This window comes from Denticeps clupeoides, chromosome 1, assembly GCF_900700375.1.
Source record: "Denticeps clupeoides chromosome 1, fDenClu1.1, whole genome shotgun sequence".
Classification (NCBI taxonomy): domain Eukaryota; kingdom Metazoa; phylum Chordata; class Actinopteri; order Clupeiformes; family Denticipitidae; genus Denticeps; species Denticeps clupeoides.
The window spans coordinates 38,222,781-38,237,107 of record NC_041707.1 but is presented as its reverse complement, the minus strand read 5'-3'; the positions used below and the strand labels follow the sequence as shown (position 1 = coordinate 38,237,107).

The 14,327-nt window shown below is 41.4% G+C and overlaps 2 protein-coding genes across 5 annotated transcripts; both read left to right on the top strand.

Moving 5' to 3' along the window:
- Positions 1-2,636: 2,636 nt before the first annotated feature.
- LOC114799234 (zinc finger protein 664-like) lies at positions 2,637-6,621 on the top strand. The gene is made up of 3 exons (XM_028995699.1): positions 2,637-2,788; positions 3,834-4,005; positions 5,262-6,621. Exons 2-3 carry the CDS (start codon positions 3,843-3,845, stop codon positions 6,353-6,355), a joined length of 1,257 nt encoding a protein of 418 aa, XP_028851532.1. The 5' UTR covers positions 2,637-2,788; positions 3,834-3,842; the 3' UTR covers positions 6,356-6,621.
- An 821-nt stretch (positions 6,622-7,442) lies between these two features.
- LOC114799117 (E3 ubiquitin-protein ligase TRIM39-like) lies at positions 7,443-12,422 on the top strand. Of its 4 annotated transcripts, none has more exons than XM_028995360.1 (7): positions 7,443-7,609; positions 9,537-10,096; positions 10,239-10,334; positions 10,704-10,937; positions 11,019-11,190; positions 11,286-11,312; positions 11,424-12,422. In XM_028995360.1, the coding sequence occupies exons 2-7, from the start codon at positions 9,539-9,541 to the stop codon at positions 11,969-11,971; spliced, it is 1,635 nt and encodes a 544-aa protein (XP_028851193.1). In that variant the 5' UTR covers positions 7,443-7,609; positions 9,537-9,538; the 3' UTR covers positions 11,972-12,422. The 4 variants fall into 4 exon arrangements, with proteins under 4 accessions (XP_028851193.1, XP_028851213.1, XP_028851222.1 ...); XM_028995380.1 differs by lacking the exon at positions 7,443-7,609 and adding an exon at positions 7,652-7,760; XM_028995389.1 differs by lacking the exon at positions 7,443-7,609 and adding an exon at positions 7,852-8,288.
- Positions 12,423-14,327: the final 1,905 nt, after the last annotated feature.

The window sequence follows — 14,327 nt, the reverse complement described above, 5'->3', positions numbered from 1 at the left end:
ATGTATTATCTGTCCCCCTTGCTTTTGCATTAAATTTGGAAGGAAACACTACACCAACCCAGTTTCACTTTAAAAGAGCGGCATTTGCATTACAGAGATGGGTTTCTTGCAAAAATGCTCTGTCTGCCTTTAGTTGTTGCAGGTGAGACATAACCCTTTGTCTTCTAACTGAATTATTGACCACTTTTTTAGTTTTTTAGGCTTATCAACATACTTCTTGGACTGACCTGCAGAGACAATTTAAAAGAAAGGGAGTAAGAAAGAAATTTCCAATGTGTGAATGTAAAACAATAATTGAACGCAAACAACCACTCCAGCTACTGTTAGAATGAACAGTTGCAGAACCCACTCTAGTATACTGCCACATTCGTTTCCAAAGAGCTGGTGCATTTTTCCGTGCTCCGTAACAATGGAATGAACACTGTCCAGTGTGTGGAAAACGTGGTGATGTCGCAGCCATATACAGAGGTCATAAAAACAACATCTATATCCACTCCCACTGTAAATTCATTTGAACATTTTGCTTTTGAATAGTCCGGTCCAAGCCCCTTGACTATTGCAGTAATCTATCGCCCGCCCAAACACCACTCCTAATTTTTTACCAACTTCTCTGTTTTTCTGACCCAGCTCTGTGCCTCCTCGCCTTTCATTCTCTACCTTGGTTTTTTATATTGACAATACAAACTGCAACTTGCCATGGAATGTCTGGAATTGCTTCAGTGCTTCAACTTCATTCAGCATATAAACCCCACCCAAACTCATCACCATGTATAGGACTTGGTCTGGACGACTGGGCTCACTTTTCACCAACTCTCAAGTACTAAACGTCATATCTCAGATCTTCTGGCCATCATCAAGGACATTACTATCCCTACTCCATCTACAAAACCCAGTCGCTCCATAACCTGCAGAAATTTCAAATCAGTGTCTTCATCTACTTTCACAGATCTATTAACCAGTACTCTGCATTAGTTTACATTTAAGGCATTTGGCAGATGTCGTTATCCAGAGCGACTTACAACGTGCTTCCATGTTACCATCGATGAAGTGATCAGTTCTGGTTCATTAGGACCCCCAACTATGAATACAATCTTTTTATTCACTATGTTGTAGTTTCTATACATAATTCAGACAAGAAGAAGGTTACAAGTTCATCTAAATATTCTCTAAAGAGGAAGGTCTTGAGCCGCCATTTGAAAGTGCTCAGTGACTGAGCTGTTCTGACCTCCAGGGGAAGTTCATTCCACCACCAAGGGGCCAAGACGGAGAAGAGTCTAGATGAGTGTCTTCCGTTTAACTTTAGTGATGGAGGGACCAGTACTGGAGGCTGGTCGAGGTGCAGTGCGAGGTGTAATAATGGCTGTGAGGTAGGATAGTGCTACTCCATGTTTGGCTTTGACCTGGTAACATACTACAACGATACACTCTCCTTCTGCCTTGATCAACTTGGCCCCACCAGAAAAAAAAGTCAGTTTCACCCTCTCAGCACTGGAACTACACAAAATGAAAACCCATAAAAGGTGATTTGAAAAAATTACACACAAAACGTGGATTATCTATTAATCTCCAGCAGTACAAGGAATCCCTCACTGCTGCACCATTGAACTAGAACTCACAACTATTTCCACCATCAACAAGCTGTTGATAGCCATTACTGCCACCTCAGACCTATTCTGAAGGAGTGGGGCACAGCAGGACATGAGTGTGACTCGGCCGTGGCGGAGACCTCCCCGCCACCTGCTGGATTACTGTGTGGACGTTGTGGCGGCGGAGGTTGGCCAAGGGTATGAGACCAGCATGCCTTGCGAGCAGCATGTGAACTAAAAGAGATGCGCATGCATGAGTATTGTAAATAGTTGACTGTTGCTCTATGTGAATGTGCTTTATGTGGGTTGGTGTATGTAAATAAGGGGAATTTACATTTAGTTTGTGTGTGTGGGAAGTGGGACACCGTGGGAGAAATGTGCAGGACCGGAAATAAGAACTGCTGGGTTCCTACCTCTAGTAGAGCTTGAGTAGTAGGTGTTGTCTAATGGCTCCATCTGTTAGCTTTTGTGCAAATGAAAAGAGATCTTGATCAAAATGAGTGGGGCGTCTACTCTCTTTGCATCACAATGACTGCTTGCCACATGAAGTATTTTCCTTGTCTGAATAATGTATTGTGTACAGTTCATGGTCTATAGTTCCCTACAAATCCATAGAAGTGTCTGTTGCTTTGGATAAAAGTATAAATGTATGTGGTAATGCTGCAGGGTTTATCAATCAGATTTCCAGGATCTTTCAGATAACATTGCTGGCCTTTTTGTGGTGATTGTTGTTTGTTTGATCTGCACGTAGCAGGAGAGAAGTTGAAGTTTACTTAAAACTATATGCAGATTACATAATTAAAAAAACGCTTCTCTATCAAAAATACATGTCGGACATTTCAAACGAACAAAGACAATAAAAGTCACTTCTCAAATTTGCCAGTTTATGGTTCTTTAATTCTGTATTCCACCTTGGCCCTGATGGACGTTCATTCATTTAAAAGGAGCGTCAACCCCTCCCAAGATGGCGGCTCTGTTGACGCATTCGCTCCGACAGACGCCCCGATGACGCGGCATCTAGTGCGTGTCTCCATGGTGTTTACATCTAAGGTCGCGGCTCGTCAGCAAGGTTCTTCTTCCTGTTCCGTAACGTTGTGCTGCGGGATCCTCAGTGTTGTCTGGCTCGTCGTTTCTACGTGGAATAAACTTCGAACTGGACGAGAGTTCACCTACCCGAGTCCATGTTGACGGTGTTGTCGTGAGTGCGTCTCCTCTTTCTGTTCGTGCTGATCTTCCTGGTGTTTAAAGCTCTTTCCGCGACCTTCTGCTTTACCAGGTTGTTATCAACGTCGCCACTCAGCAGCCGCAAGATGTGCGTGCTACGGCTGCACATACACATACACTGATTACATACCCGTAATCAGAAGGTTGCCGGTTCGAATCCCGAACTGCCCAGGTGCCACTGAGGTGCCACCGAGCAAAGCACCGTCCCCACACGCTGCTCCCCGGGCGCCTGTCATGGTGCCCACAGTTCACCAAGGGTGATGGTTAAATACGGAGGACACATTCCACCGTGTCACCGTGTGCTGTGCTGCAGTGTTTGACAATGACAATCACTTCACTTTTCAGATGCTGCGCAAAGTAAACAAGCTCCGACATCCGGTTTCGTATCGCAACCAAACGTGTAACAATAGTGAACAGAACCAGAGCTGAATAAACCCTGAACTGGAGCGCCGTTCACTAACCCGCGTTCTTCAGAAAGTGTGGCCAGACGCTGCTTACTACCTCTTACTACCATTGTGTCCCTGAGCAAGACACTTCACCCTGAGTGTCTCCAGGGGGACTGTCCCTGTCACTACTGATTGTAAGGGTGTCTGATAAATGCTGTTAATGCCTTTTAATGAGAGAGTCACAGTGCAAATATATTTTGTTGAAAAGAACACCAAGCCACATTTTTGACTGATCATCGATACATTTTCCTTCCCCTTTATGCACTTTGAAATGCGTGTCCGGTATACAAATGGTTTGAGTCTTCAGCTTTTGTCTGATGTCTTTCAGCATTGACATGCGTGGCATAGTTTTAAAATGGGTGTAAATACTCTGCTAAATAACAATTCAGAACGTTTTTTGCTACCTTTCACTTTTAGTGCTCTCACTATGCCTATATTTTGTTAAGGCCTTTTTTTTTTTTTAACTCTGGCCCGCAATTTAAATATGAAAAGTCTATGAGTAAATTGCATACAACTACCAGCTGCCCTAACTTTTGCTGTTGGTGATTAAAGACAAACTCTTCCCACTTTGTCCCAGGCTCCCAGGATGGATCCCATTCCGTCTCTGTGTTCCACTGAGACCATAAAGGTAGCCCAGAACTACACACATGTTCCACTGAAGATATTACCAGTTGTTCTTACACAATTGGACCACGATAAGACACTGAAACCAACAGGAAGTGACGAGAAGAACGTCTCCATCTCTTCTGGTGAGTGAAGTAAAATTAGCATCATGACATGGTGTGGGCCTAGCGGTTAAGGAAGCGGCCCCGCAATCAGAAGGTTGCTGGTTCGAATCCCGATCCGCCAAGGTTCCACTGAGGTGGCACTGAGCAAAGCACCGTCCCCACACACTGCTCCCCGGGCGCCTGTCATGGCTGCCCACTGCTCACCAAGGGTGATGGATTAAAAGCAGAGGACACATTTCGTTGTGTCACCATGTGCTGTGCTCTCTTATCACAATGACAATCACTTCATTTTCACTTCACAGTCACCATAGCTACCATTGTTGGACAATAAATTGTTCCCCAAAATAGTGATTAAATTATAATTCAGTAATTCGAAGACCATTATTATATTCAGGTCATTAAAAATGGAATATGAAATAAACATATAAAGTTATGGAAAAAGTCATTGAAATCTGACTGACTGATGTATAACGAAGTACATAGTTCCCGTAAGACTGTGCGAGAAATGTTTACAACTACAACGCTTACTACTAGCACAGGTCTGTAGTAGTTTTGCTGTCTTTACGTACTGAACCACATCATGTGGTACTGCATGCATTGCTTCCATATTCTACGCCCGAATCTAATGAAGGCCCATTTTACTCTGGATCAGGTTTCCGCAAACTTTGATGAAGATGTTAAATTTGGTCAATTTTACCAGTTTATTTTTTTCCCTTCAAATTTGCACAGAAACATATGGGCATGAAAAGTAATTGAGTAATTGAGTAATTAGAGTAATTGAAAAGTCATGGAAATCATTTTGTAAAAATGTGTATATTTGTATATTATCATTAGAAATAATGATGTAGAAATAAGTGCAACTACACCTTTTATTCTTAATATTGGCAAATCTAAAATGCAGTTATACTTAATTTCAGTATACTTCAACGAGCACAATGTTTTTGAGCACGTTGTAGTTTCAAATATAATTTTATATAAGCACTTTAATAAGAAAAAGAAGTTTAATAAGAAAACAGTAAAAGTTGGTGACTGCCCTGATGCACTTGTGAAATTATTTCTCTTTAAGCAAGTAGGAAGGGATTACATTGTTCAATGTATTCATTTCAAAAATATGCTTCAGGCTTATTTCTCAAGTATGGGGGGTGTCAAGTGTAGGCCTTGTCAAAGTCCATTGAGACATACTGGATGTGATTATGGGCTATATATGAAATAAATGTTGTTGTTGCTTATCTGTATGATTGTGTTTTTATGGTTTAAATGTTTTATCTTTACTACAGCTGGAACCAAAGTAATCAAGGGAAGACCCAAGAACACAACTGCAGAGACGTTCCAATGCAAACATTTTAGCGAGAGTTTTAGACAAATAGAAAAACCTCATTCGCACCTGAGGATACATACTGAAAAGAAGCCCTACCAGTGTGTAGAGTGTGGGAAGAGTTTTTTAAGAGCAACAAACTTTAACGAACACCAGAGGATACACACTGGTGAGAAGCCCTTCCAGTGTGTAGCGTGTGGGAAGAGTTTTTCACGAACATCACATTTGAATATTCACATGAGGGTACATACAGGAGAGAAGCCGTATGTGTGTGTAGAGTGCGGTAGCAGTTTTTCACATGCACTGTCCTTTAAAGTACACCAGAGGACACATACTGGTGAGAAGCCCTACAAGTGTGTGGATTGTGGGAAGAGTTTTTCACAACGATCACACCTTAAAGGACACCTGAGGATGCATATTGGTGAGAAGCCCTACCAGTGTGTAGCGTGTGGGAAGAGTTTTTCACGGGCATCACATTTGAATATCCACATGAGGGTACATACTGGTGAGAAGCCGTATGTGTGTGTAGAGTGCGGTAGCAGTTTTTCACATGCACTGTCCTTTAAAGTACACCAGAGGACACATACTGGTGAGAAGCCCTACAAGTGTGTGGATTGTGGGAAGAGTTTTTCACAACGATCACACCTTAACGGTCACCAGAGGACACATACTGGTGAGAAGCCCTACCAGTGTGTAGAGTATGGGAAGAATTTTTCACATGCAACACACTTTAAAGCACACGAGAGGATACATGCTGGTGAGAAGCCGTATGTGTGTGTAAAGTGTGGTAAGGGTTTTTCGTGTTCATCAAACCTTAAAGGACACCAGAGGATACATACTGGAGAGAAGCCCTACCGGTGTGGAGAGTGTGGGAAGAGCTTTTTCTGTTCAACAGACCTTAAAGTACACCAGAGGAAACATACTGGTGAGAAGCCCTACCAGTGTGTAGAGTGTGGGAAGAGCTTTTCACAGGTATCAAATCGGAATACTCACGTGAGGATACATCATACAGGAGAGAAGCCATGTGTGTCCAGTGTGGGAAAAGACAGGCACTAAACCTTGAACTACATGCTGGACAGGAGCTCTTCTACTGTGTAGAATGTGGTAGGACATTTTACAAGCATCACACCTTTAAAGTCACCAGATGGTACATACTGGAGTAACCAGGACTATCACCAGGTGAGCAAAAGATCCCTTGATAATGATAGAATAAAGTAAATAACATTTGCATTTCTGAAGAGACAACTCATCTTTGCTTCATGACACGTTCCTAGATCTTTGTATCATTTGTGTCTTCATTTAAAAATAAAATCCTGCTTTTATGGGTTTTCAGTTCATTCCTTTCTGTCTTATGATCACTTCTAAGCACTGCATTGCTCTGCAAGGCTCTACTGTGTTGTATACCATTGACCTGACATGTTCTTACTAGTGTTGATTTCGTCAATGAAATTTATGAAGTCCGTCAACGAACCTTTTTGACGTGATAAAGTCGAGATGTAAATCTTGGTCATGTGACGACAACTATAATGAAATATATCATGTAAAATTGTTGACGCATTAAAACAAGACTAAATACGATTCACAAGACGAAAACTAGATGAGACATTATTTCCTCTGGTTTAATCGCGTTCTGTTTTTTGTATCTGCCGTCTAGTCGCACAGATGAGGTGCCTTCCTCTATATGCAATAGCAGAACATTAGATTTCAGGATACTTCTAATGGGTGAACAGATGGCTGGGAGAAAATTACGAAGTGCTCTTTGGACGAATACATGGTCAAAGAACAAATCAGAGAGTCTTCTAGTGTATTCTTGAGGTGGGTGGTAGTCGCTCTGGATAAGGGCTTCTGATAAATGCTGTAAATGTAAATAAGGTAACAATAATATAATAATAAGATTACATAGTTTTAATTATGAAATGGGTTTGACTGAAAGAAAATCTCACATTCACACAATATGTTGTTTTTGTCTGTTCTACTTGGTACTTGCACTACACTGAACAAACACTTGTTTTTGCTCCCATTTTTCAAGATCTGAAACGTTACGCACATACGCCAAAACCTATTACTCTTGTCCTCGCGCCTCCGTCTGAACGCTCGTTTGTTTTGTCACGTGACAGCACAACTTCCGGGGGGGCGGGGTCACGGCTGCACTCGGACAAGCGCTCACGTTGACGTGCGAGGACCAGCACTTCTAGCGACAAGTTAACTAGCGGTTGCGACGTGAGGCTGAAAGTTGTCGAGCGTGCTGGAATCGATATTTTGGATCGACGCTGGGCCGCACGGCCTTTGACGGCTGGTTTCCGTCTTCAGGTACGGTCTGCGTTGCCTGAATTACTTATTTTCATTGTCAACCAGTGGCAGAGCGTTTCTGTAGAGCTACTTTGAATGTCCCACTCCGTAATACGCGACACCGGAGTATTCAAGGCTTAATTCCTGGCCTGCACCGTTGATACTGAGACGGGTATGTGTTAACTCTGAACATGTTTATTGGCGTGTCGGGATATTATGGCCTGCCTGTTTCATCTATGTTGTATGGCATATTGAAAACTATTTGTTTGTGTGTATTTAAAATTGCGTTTATGTGCTCTCTCTCTGTGAAGAGAATAAGTTAATGATTTTTATTTATGAAGTCAGCCCGTTTGTAAGCTTAAGTAAGGCGGAAGTAGACGTCATCGGCAGCCGACGAGCCGCGCAATGCGCATGCTCGAGCTGACGCGGATTCGTGCGTTGCCATGGGAGACCACGTACAACAACTCTGCAAGCGATTTCACGTTTAAAACCTCGCAAACAACGCTAGAACAGCGCCATTGCGTGTTATATTATTTAGTGCAGTGATTGTGTTGGCCAACGTTGACTTTTATTGGTCACATTTAAAGCGGCTATTCATTAACGACGCTCTCGCACTCGTTGTGGCGCTTTAAATCAGACCGTAATACAGGTTACTCACACCTACTATTACTTTTTACTACAGTGGAGCCCTTCTCCTCGTGTGAGTAACTGCGTACAGGCGCGTATTCCTGTGGTTCCTTTTGTTTTCGAGTTTTAATCTTGGGGAAATTTTTTTTTTTTTTTTTTACTCTACACCACTATCCGGTTAAAGGGAAATTCCTGAAGCAAAGCTCCAGAAGATCATAACGTATAATTATTTATACTTATATATATCTAATTAAGCAGCCTTAAATTAATTCAGTTCAATTCAAAACTTCTTGACACTATTTATTGTCACATTACATCGAATACAATAAGGGAAGGAAATCTTGAATTTTGACTCAACCGTCTCACCACTTTACAGAAAATAAATTTCAACGCATGCTAATTTTTGAGCCCGGAATGATAACCCGCTACCCAAAAGCCTGTAAAAGCTGTGTCGGAAAAATAGACGCACTCTGTCAGGTTATATTATAACTACCTGTTTTGGCGATATGTGATATGTGGGTGGGTTTTTGTGACGAGTGGTCAGGGTGTTATGATAAATCAGCATACCTATCAGAATGGTATACACTTGGGTGCAGCACATGTGTCTCACAACCTAGCCACAGCAGCCATTAGAAGGAAAAGGGACACATAACCCCCACTTTCGTGCAGAACTCTTGGAAACTGTTGTGCATGATCCTTGGTGGAAATGTTTGCATGTTCAGCAACACGAATGTAATTAACACGTTAATTTTTGCAATCACATCATCACAAATTCCTGGAGGGACTGAGTATACGATCACCTGTTTTAGGTTGGTTCTTTTGTCTTACCACTTCATGAAGGTTTAAGTAATGACATTGACACATTTTTTTTTTTCCCTCAAATAATTGTTAATATGAAATTTGCACGTTGCTGAGTGGAGTTGTAGTGGCCTTGGTGTAATTTCTCCTCTCTTTTAAGTGATTGTCATTGTGAAACACAGCACAGCATACTATGCACACAACGAAATGGGTCCTCTGCTTTTAACCATCACACCTGGTGAGCAGTGGGCAGCCTTTAAAAGGCGCCCGGGGAGCAGTGTGTTGGCGTTCGGGATTCGAATGCCTAGGCTAGGCTACCACTGCCAATTGTGTACAGAATAAATCAACACATGGATACTATGAAATATGTGTGGGTGATAGATATTGAATATACTTTATGTATTGTAACTTGCTCCTGTGCCAAGTAGTAAATGCCAGAGTATAATTAAAATATATATATTACATTAACTTTTACATTCTCCTGTAGCTCAATTACATTTAATATTTTCTTTTTTGACTGCAGACATGGCTTCCTCCAGCAGTTTCCTGTCTGAAGAGCAGCTCCGGTGCTCCATCTGTCTTGACGTGTTCACTGATCCAGTCTCTACTCCATGTGGACACAACTTCTGCATGGGCTGTATAAAGGAGTACTGGGATAACTGTAGTAAAACCCAGTGTCCTGTGTGTAAAGAAATTTACCATGAAAGACCTAATCTTTGTGTCAACACTTTTATATCTGAGTTAGTTGCTCGGTTCAGGAAGTTGGCACCTGAGAATCTCAGCAGCGTTACAGAACTTCACTCCAAAGCTGCCGTGTCATGTGACCCCTGCACTGATCAGGCCATTAAATCCTGTCTGGGTGGCGTAGTTTCCTTCTTTAAAACTCGCCTCAAGCTTCAAATGGTGACCAAAAAGAAGAAACACAACCGGATGGACCCTGTGGAGAACACATGTGTAAAACACGAGAGTCCCCTTCAGTTCTTCTGTAAAGATGACCAGATGTGTGTGTGTCAGTTCTGTACTGAAGGAGACCACAAAGGTCACAATACTGTTCCTATAGAGGAGGAGTGTGGAGAGAAGAAGGTGAGACGTGAGACTGGTACTCTTTAAAAATTAAGTCATATTAATACTTAATGGAGGACATATATGTAAAGTAACAAAACACAGTAAGTAATGATGCATGTATGATGATTATTATGTGATGTGTGAACACCTCTGTCCATAGTTTTATCTGATGAAGACACAGACAGAGTTTCAGGAGATGATCCAGGAGAGACGCAGAAAAATTCAGGATATTAAAAATGCTGTAGCGATTAGGAAGGTGAGCACTAAACCTTTTTTTCTGGAGAAAAAAAAATGAACTGTTTTACTGTCCTTCCTTAAAATGCAATTCAGAATCAAAGGCAAGCTGTTATGTGGTGCCATCTGTCCATGTTACCTGAATTACCAGTATGGAAAACCTACAAGATGGAATATAACTTATGTCTGTGCGGGTAGAATGTTCTGTAATCAATGTACATAAATTCTTCAGTTTGGCTGAGTGATTCAGGAAATGGTGTTTAGATATTATGTATTAAGTATTATGATTCTATCACTTTATACAATAGCCACATCATGTCAAGTCTCAGACATAAAACAGATAAAAACAAGCAAAATGTTAACAAGTAATTGTGCCCGATCTTCCACCTAGAAAAGCACAAAGGAGGAGATCTCAACCAGTGTGAAGGTCTTCAATTCTCTGCTGTGCTCCATTGAGACAAGCCAGGATGATCTGGTGGATGTGATGAAGGATGAGCAGAGAGCTGCAGAGAGGCAGGCTGAAGGGCTGATTAAAGATCTGCAGAAAGAGATCACTGCGCTCCAGAGGAGGAACAGTGAGCTGGAGAAGATCTCACACACTGAGGATCACCTCCACCTCCTACAGGTCAGCATCTCTCTCTCTGCTACATCACAGGACAACACTCCCCATGCTGAGGGGTTTCTCCTCTCTCCTGCTCTACTGTAGATTTACCCAACACTGTGCAGCCCTCCACACACCAAGAACTGGGCTGATGTCAGAACTGATCCTGAGCTGTGGACAGTGAAGGTGTGTGAGGCGAGGATGAAGACTCTGAGGAGAGCCGTGTCAGAGCTGAATCAACTATTCAACAAGGAAATGGAGAAACTTGGTGAAGCACGTGAGTAATAATCATGGAGGCAGAAATTGAATTATGATTGAATAATATTACCAATATTGTTTCCGTGGTTTGACAACATGCTTATTTTTCCCCAGAACTGAAAGTGGTGCAAATACATGCAGGTATTTTACTTATTTATAGATTTGTACTTCAATAAAACCTGCAGTTTGTCAAAGTTACAGCCAGTAAATACCTATTCCCACTTTAATCTTAATTCTCTTCATTCACTACAGTGGACGTGACTCTGGATCCTGATTCAGCTGAAACCAAACTCATCCTGTCTGCTGATGGGAAACAAGTGACACATGGAGACAAACGACAGAATCTCCCTAATAAACCAGAGAGGTTTTATCCGTGTGTCTGCGTCCTGGGAAAGGAGGGTTTCTCCTCAGGGAGATTTTACTATGAGGTGGAGGTCGGGGGGAAGTCTGGGTGGACTTTAGGAGTGGTTACAGAGTCGATTAACAGGAAAGGGAAGATTACAATGTCTCCTACGAATGGATACTGGACTGTGTGTCTGAGGAACGGAAATGTGTATACAGCGTGTGCAAGTCCTTCAGTCCCCCTCTGTCTGAGTAAGAAGGCCCAGAAGGTGGGGGTGTTTGTGGATTATGAGGAGGGTCTGGTCTCCTTTTATGATGTGGAGAACAGCTCTCATATTTACTCTTTTACTGGTCAGACCTTCTCTGAGAAACTCCATCCACTGTTTTGCCCTGGTCTTAATGAAGGAGGTAAAAACGCAGCACCACTCATCATCTCTCCTGTCACTCACACTGAATGAGTTTCACTCTTTTTATTAGTTTATTGATTTGATTCGAGCACATGAGTCTTTATTTAGAAAGCCTAAACCACAGGATTTCGTACATATGTTAGCCAGTTCCAGTGATGCCTTAAAATCTTTTGACGTTACAGTTAAAAATTCTCCATTTGTAGATTGTTTGCTTAACTGTAGACTGGTGAACTTCTAAGGTTTTTGAAATTAAGTTGTAACTCTTTCCAGCTTCATGTGGTTCTTGATCGTAGCCCCTCTGTAAGCTCTCTCTGGCATGTCTGCCATAAGAATATTCCTCTTGTGTGGCGCTAACTGAAGTTTGTACGTATTTAATTAAAGTTGGTCTGGGTCACACCTCCAAATTCAAACCTGATAATTAACTTTGTTTGAGTTCACTCACTCTTTCAATAGCAATGTTATTATTGTCTGTGGATGTTCTAATTAAAGACCTAAAACATCATATTTTGTTAGTATAGTGTTATTATATTATATTCTTGGCTTGTCTCCTTTTATGATGTGACATGATATTTTCAGTCTGCTCCTTTCACTCCAAATCTGATAAGTTATTTATTCATCCGTTTGTTTAAATAATACTCCAAAATCATTTCATCCTCAAACAAATCAGAATAACATTTTTCAATTTCAGTTCAGTATATAACTACCACTATGTATGTTTAATCACAGGTAACAAGTTCTCAGGTATCAAAACATGTGGTCCCATCAAACCCATCAAAGTATGTCTGCTTTTGACATATAAAAAAACCGAATGGTTGTGCCCTGCAGTACCACAGTGAACTTTTAGTTATTCAAAGGGTACAGAAGGTCACAGCACCAAAGCAAAACCAACTACCCATCACCATAGTGAGCAGTCATGAACGGTGCCCGGGGAGCAGTGTGCAGGATGGTACTTTGCTCAATGGCTCAGTGGTTTGGGATTCAAACCGGCACCCTTCCAATTATGACTTCGTTTTCTTACCCATTAAACCAACCACTGCCCCATGTTACATTCCCTCTTCTGCCTGTAGACGGAGGTCATGCCCAACCAATCTTTACCAACCAAACGAATAGGGGGGTAGTAGCCTAGTGGGTAACACACTCACCTACGAACCAGAAGACCCAGGTTCAAATCCCACTTACTACCATTGTGTCCCTGAGCAAGACACTTAACCCTGAGTGTCTCCAGGGGGGGACTGTCCCTGTAACTACTGATTGTAAGTCGCTCTGGATAAGGGCGTCTGATAAATGCTGTAAATGTAAAATAGCTGCCTTCTATCCATTATATAGTGGCTGAAGCTGTTATGTTACTCTTTTTCATTCAATAATACATTTTTTGTTCAGACAAGATAATATTGATGCCATACCCATAATTTATCTTTGATTTTCAAACATGCTATATAACCTCTGTCCTCCATATATACAATTTTCAACCATGAGATTTTACAGTCAATTTCTAATACTAGTCCTGATTCACAGACCTTGGTGTAAATTGTTGCTATGTGGCAAATGCCGCTACTGCAGGAGGATTTTCTTATTGTCCTTTCAAACTCCGCCTCTTCACAGCTTAAAATTTAAAGCGTTTCACAAACACATTTTATACAGAAGTACATTTAAGATCATAAAACTGACAGGTAAGTTTCATACTTTCACTAGGCGACATGTAATTGTTATTCCTCAGTCTCAATAAGATATACCGAATAAAAGAAATGACATCAAACAATTATATCACATCCGCTAGTAAACGTGCGTGACTGATAACTGGATGTTTTTGAGAACAGTGTAACGTTGCCGGTATTCCACCACGTTCCCAGCGAGTTCGGTGTAAATGAGTGGTGTGAACCTAGCAAAATAATGACACAATTTGTACATTAAACTAAACTGGCATCCTACATAAATAATCTTTACAACAGAAACCTTGAAGAATAGAATACCCATTTTTCCAAAAGATACTGCTGTGTCTGTTTTAAAAGATAGTCTGTGTGTCTGAACAGGGGATGTCCTGTGACAGCGAGATGGGGGTTATAAACCATGTCATAAAACAGTGAACATCAGTTTCAATTGAGCACTAATTAGTAATTAATTATCTGCTAACATGTGTGGCGGAGACCATGTTCCAAATGAGGTGGGGGGAGGGGGGAGAAGATGGGAAAGTTTCAGAGGAAATGAGCATTGTTAATAAATGTAGAATTTTTTCTGAAAAGAACATTGAAATGTTTGTTCATGTTCATAACTATATTTGTTGATAAACAGAAGACTATTGGTATGTATGCTGTACCTTAAAAACCTTTTGTAGAAAAACAGAGGGTAGTCTGTGTGTGTGTGTGTGAGAACAGGGGGGGAGAATGACAGGTCATCAATCATTTTGACA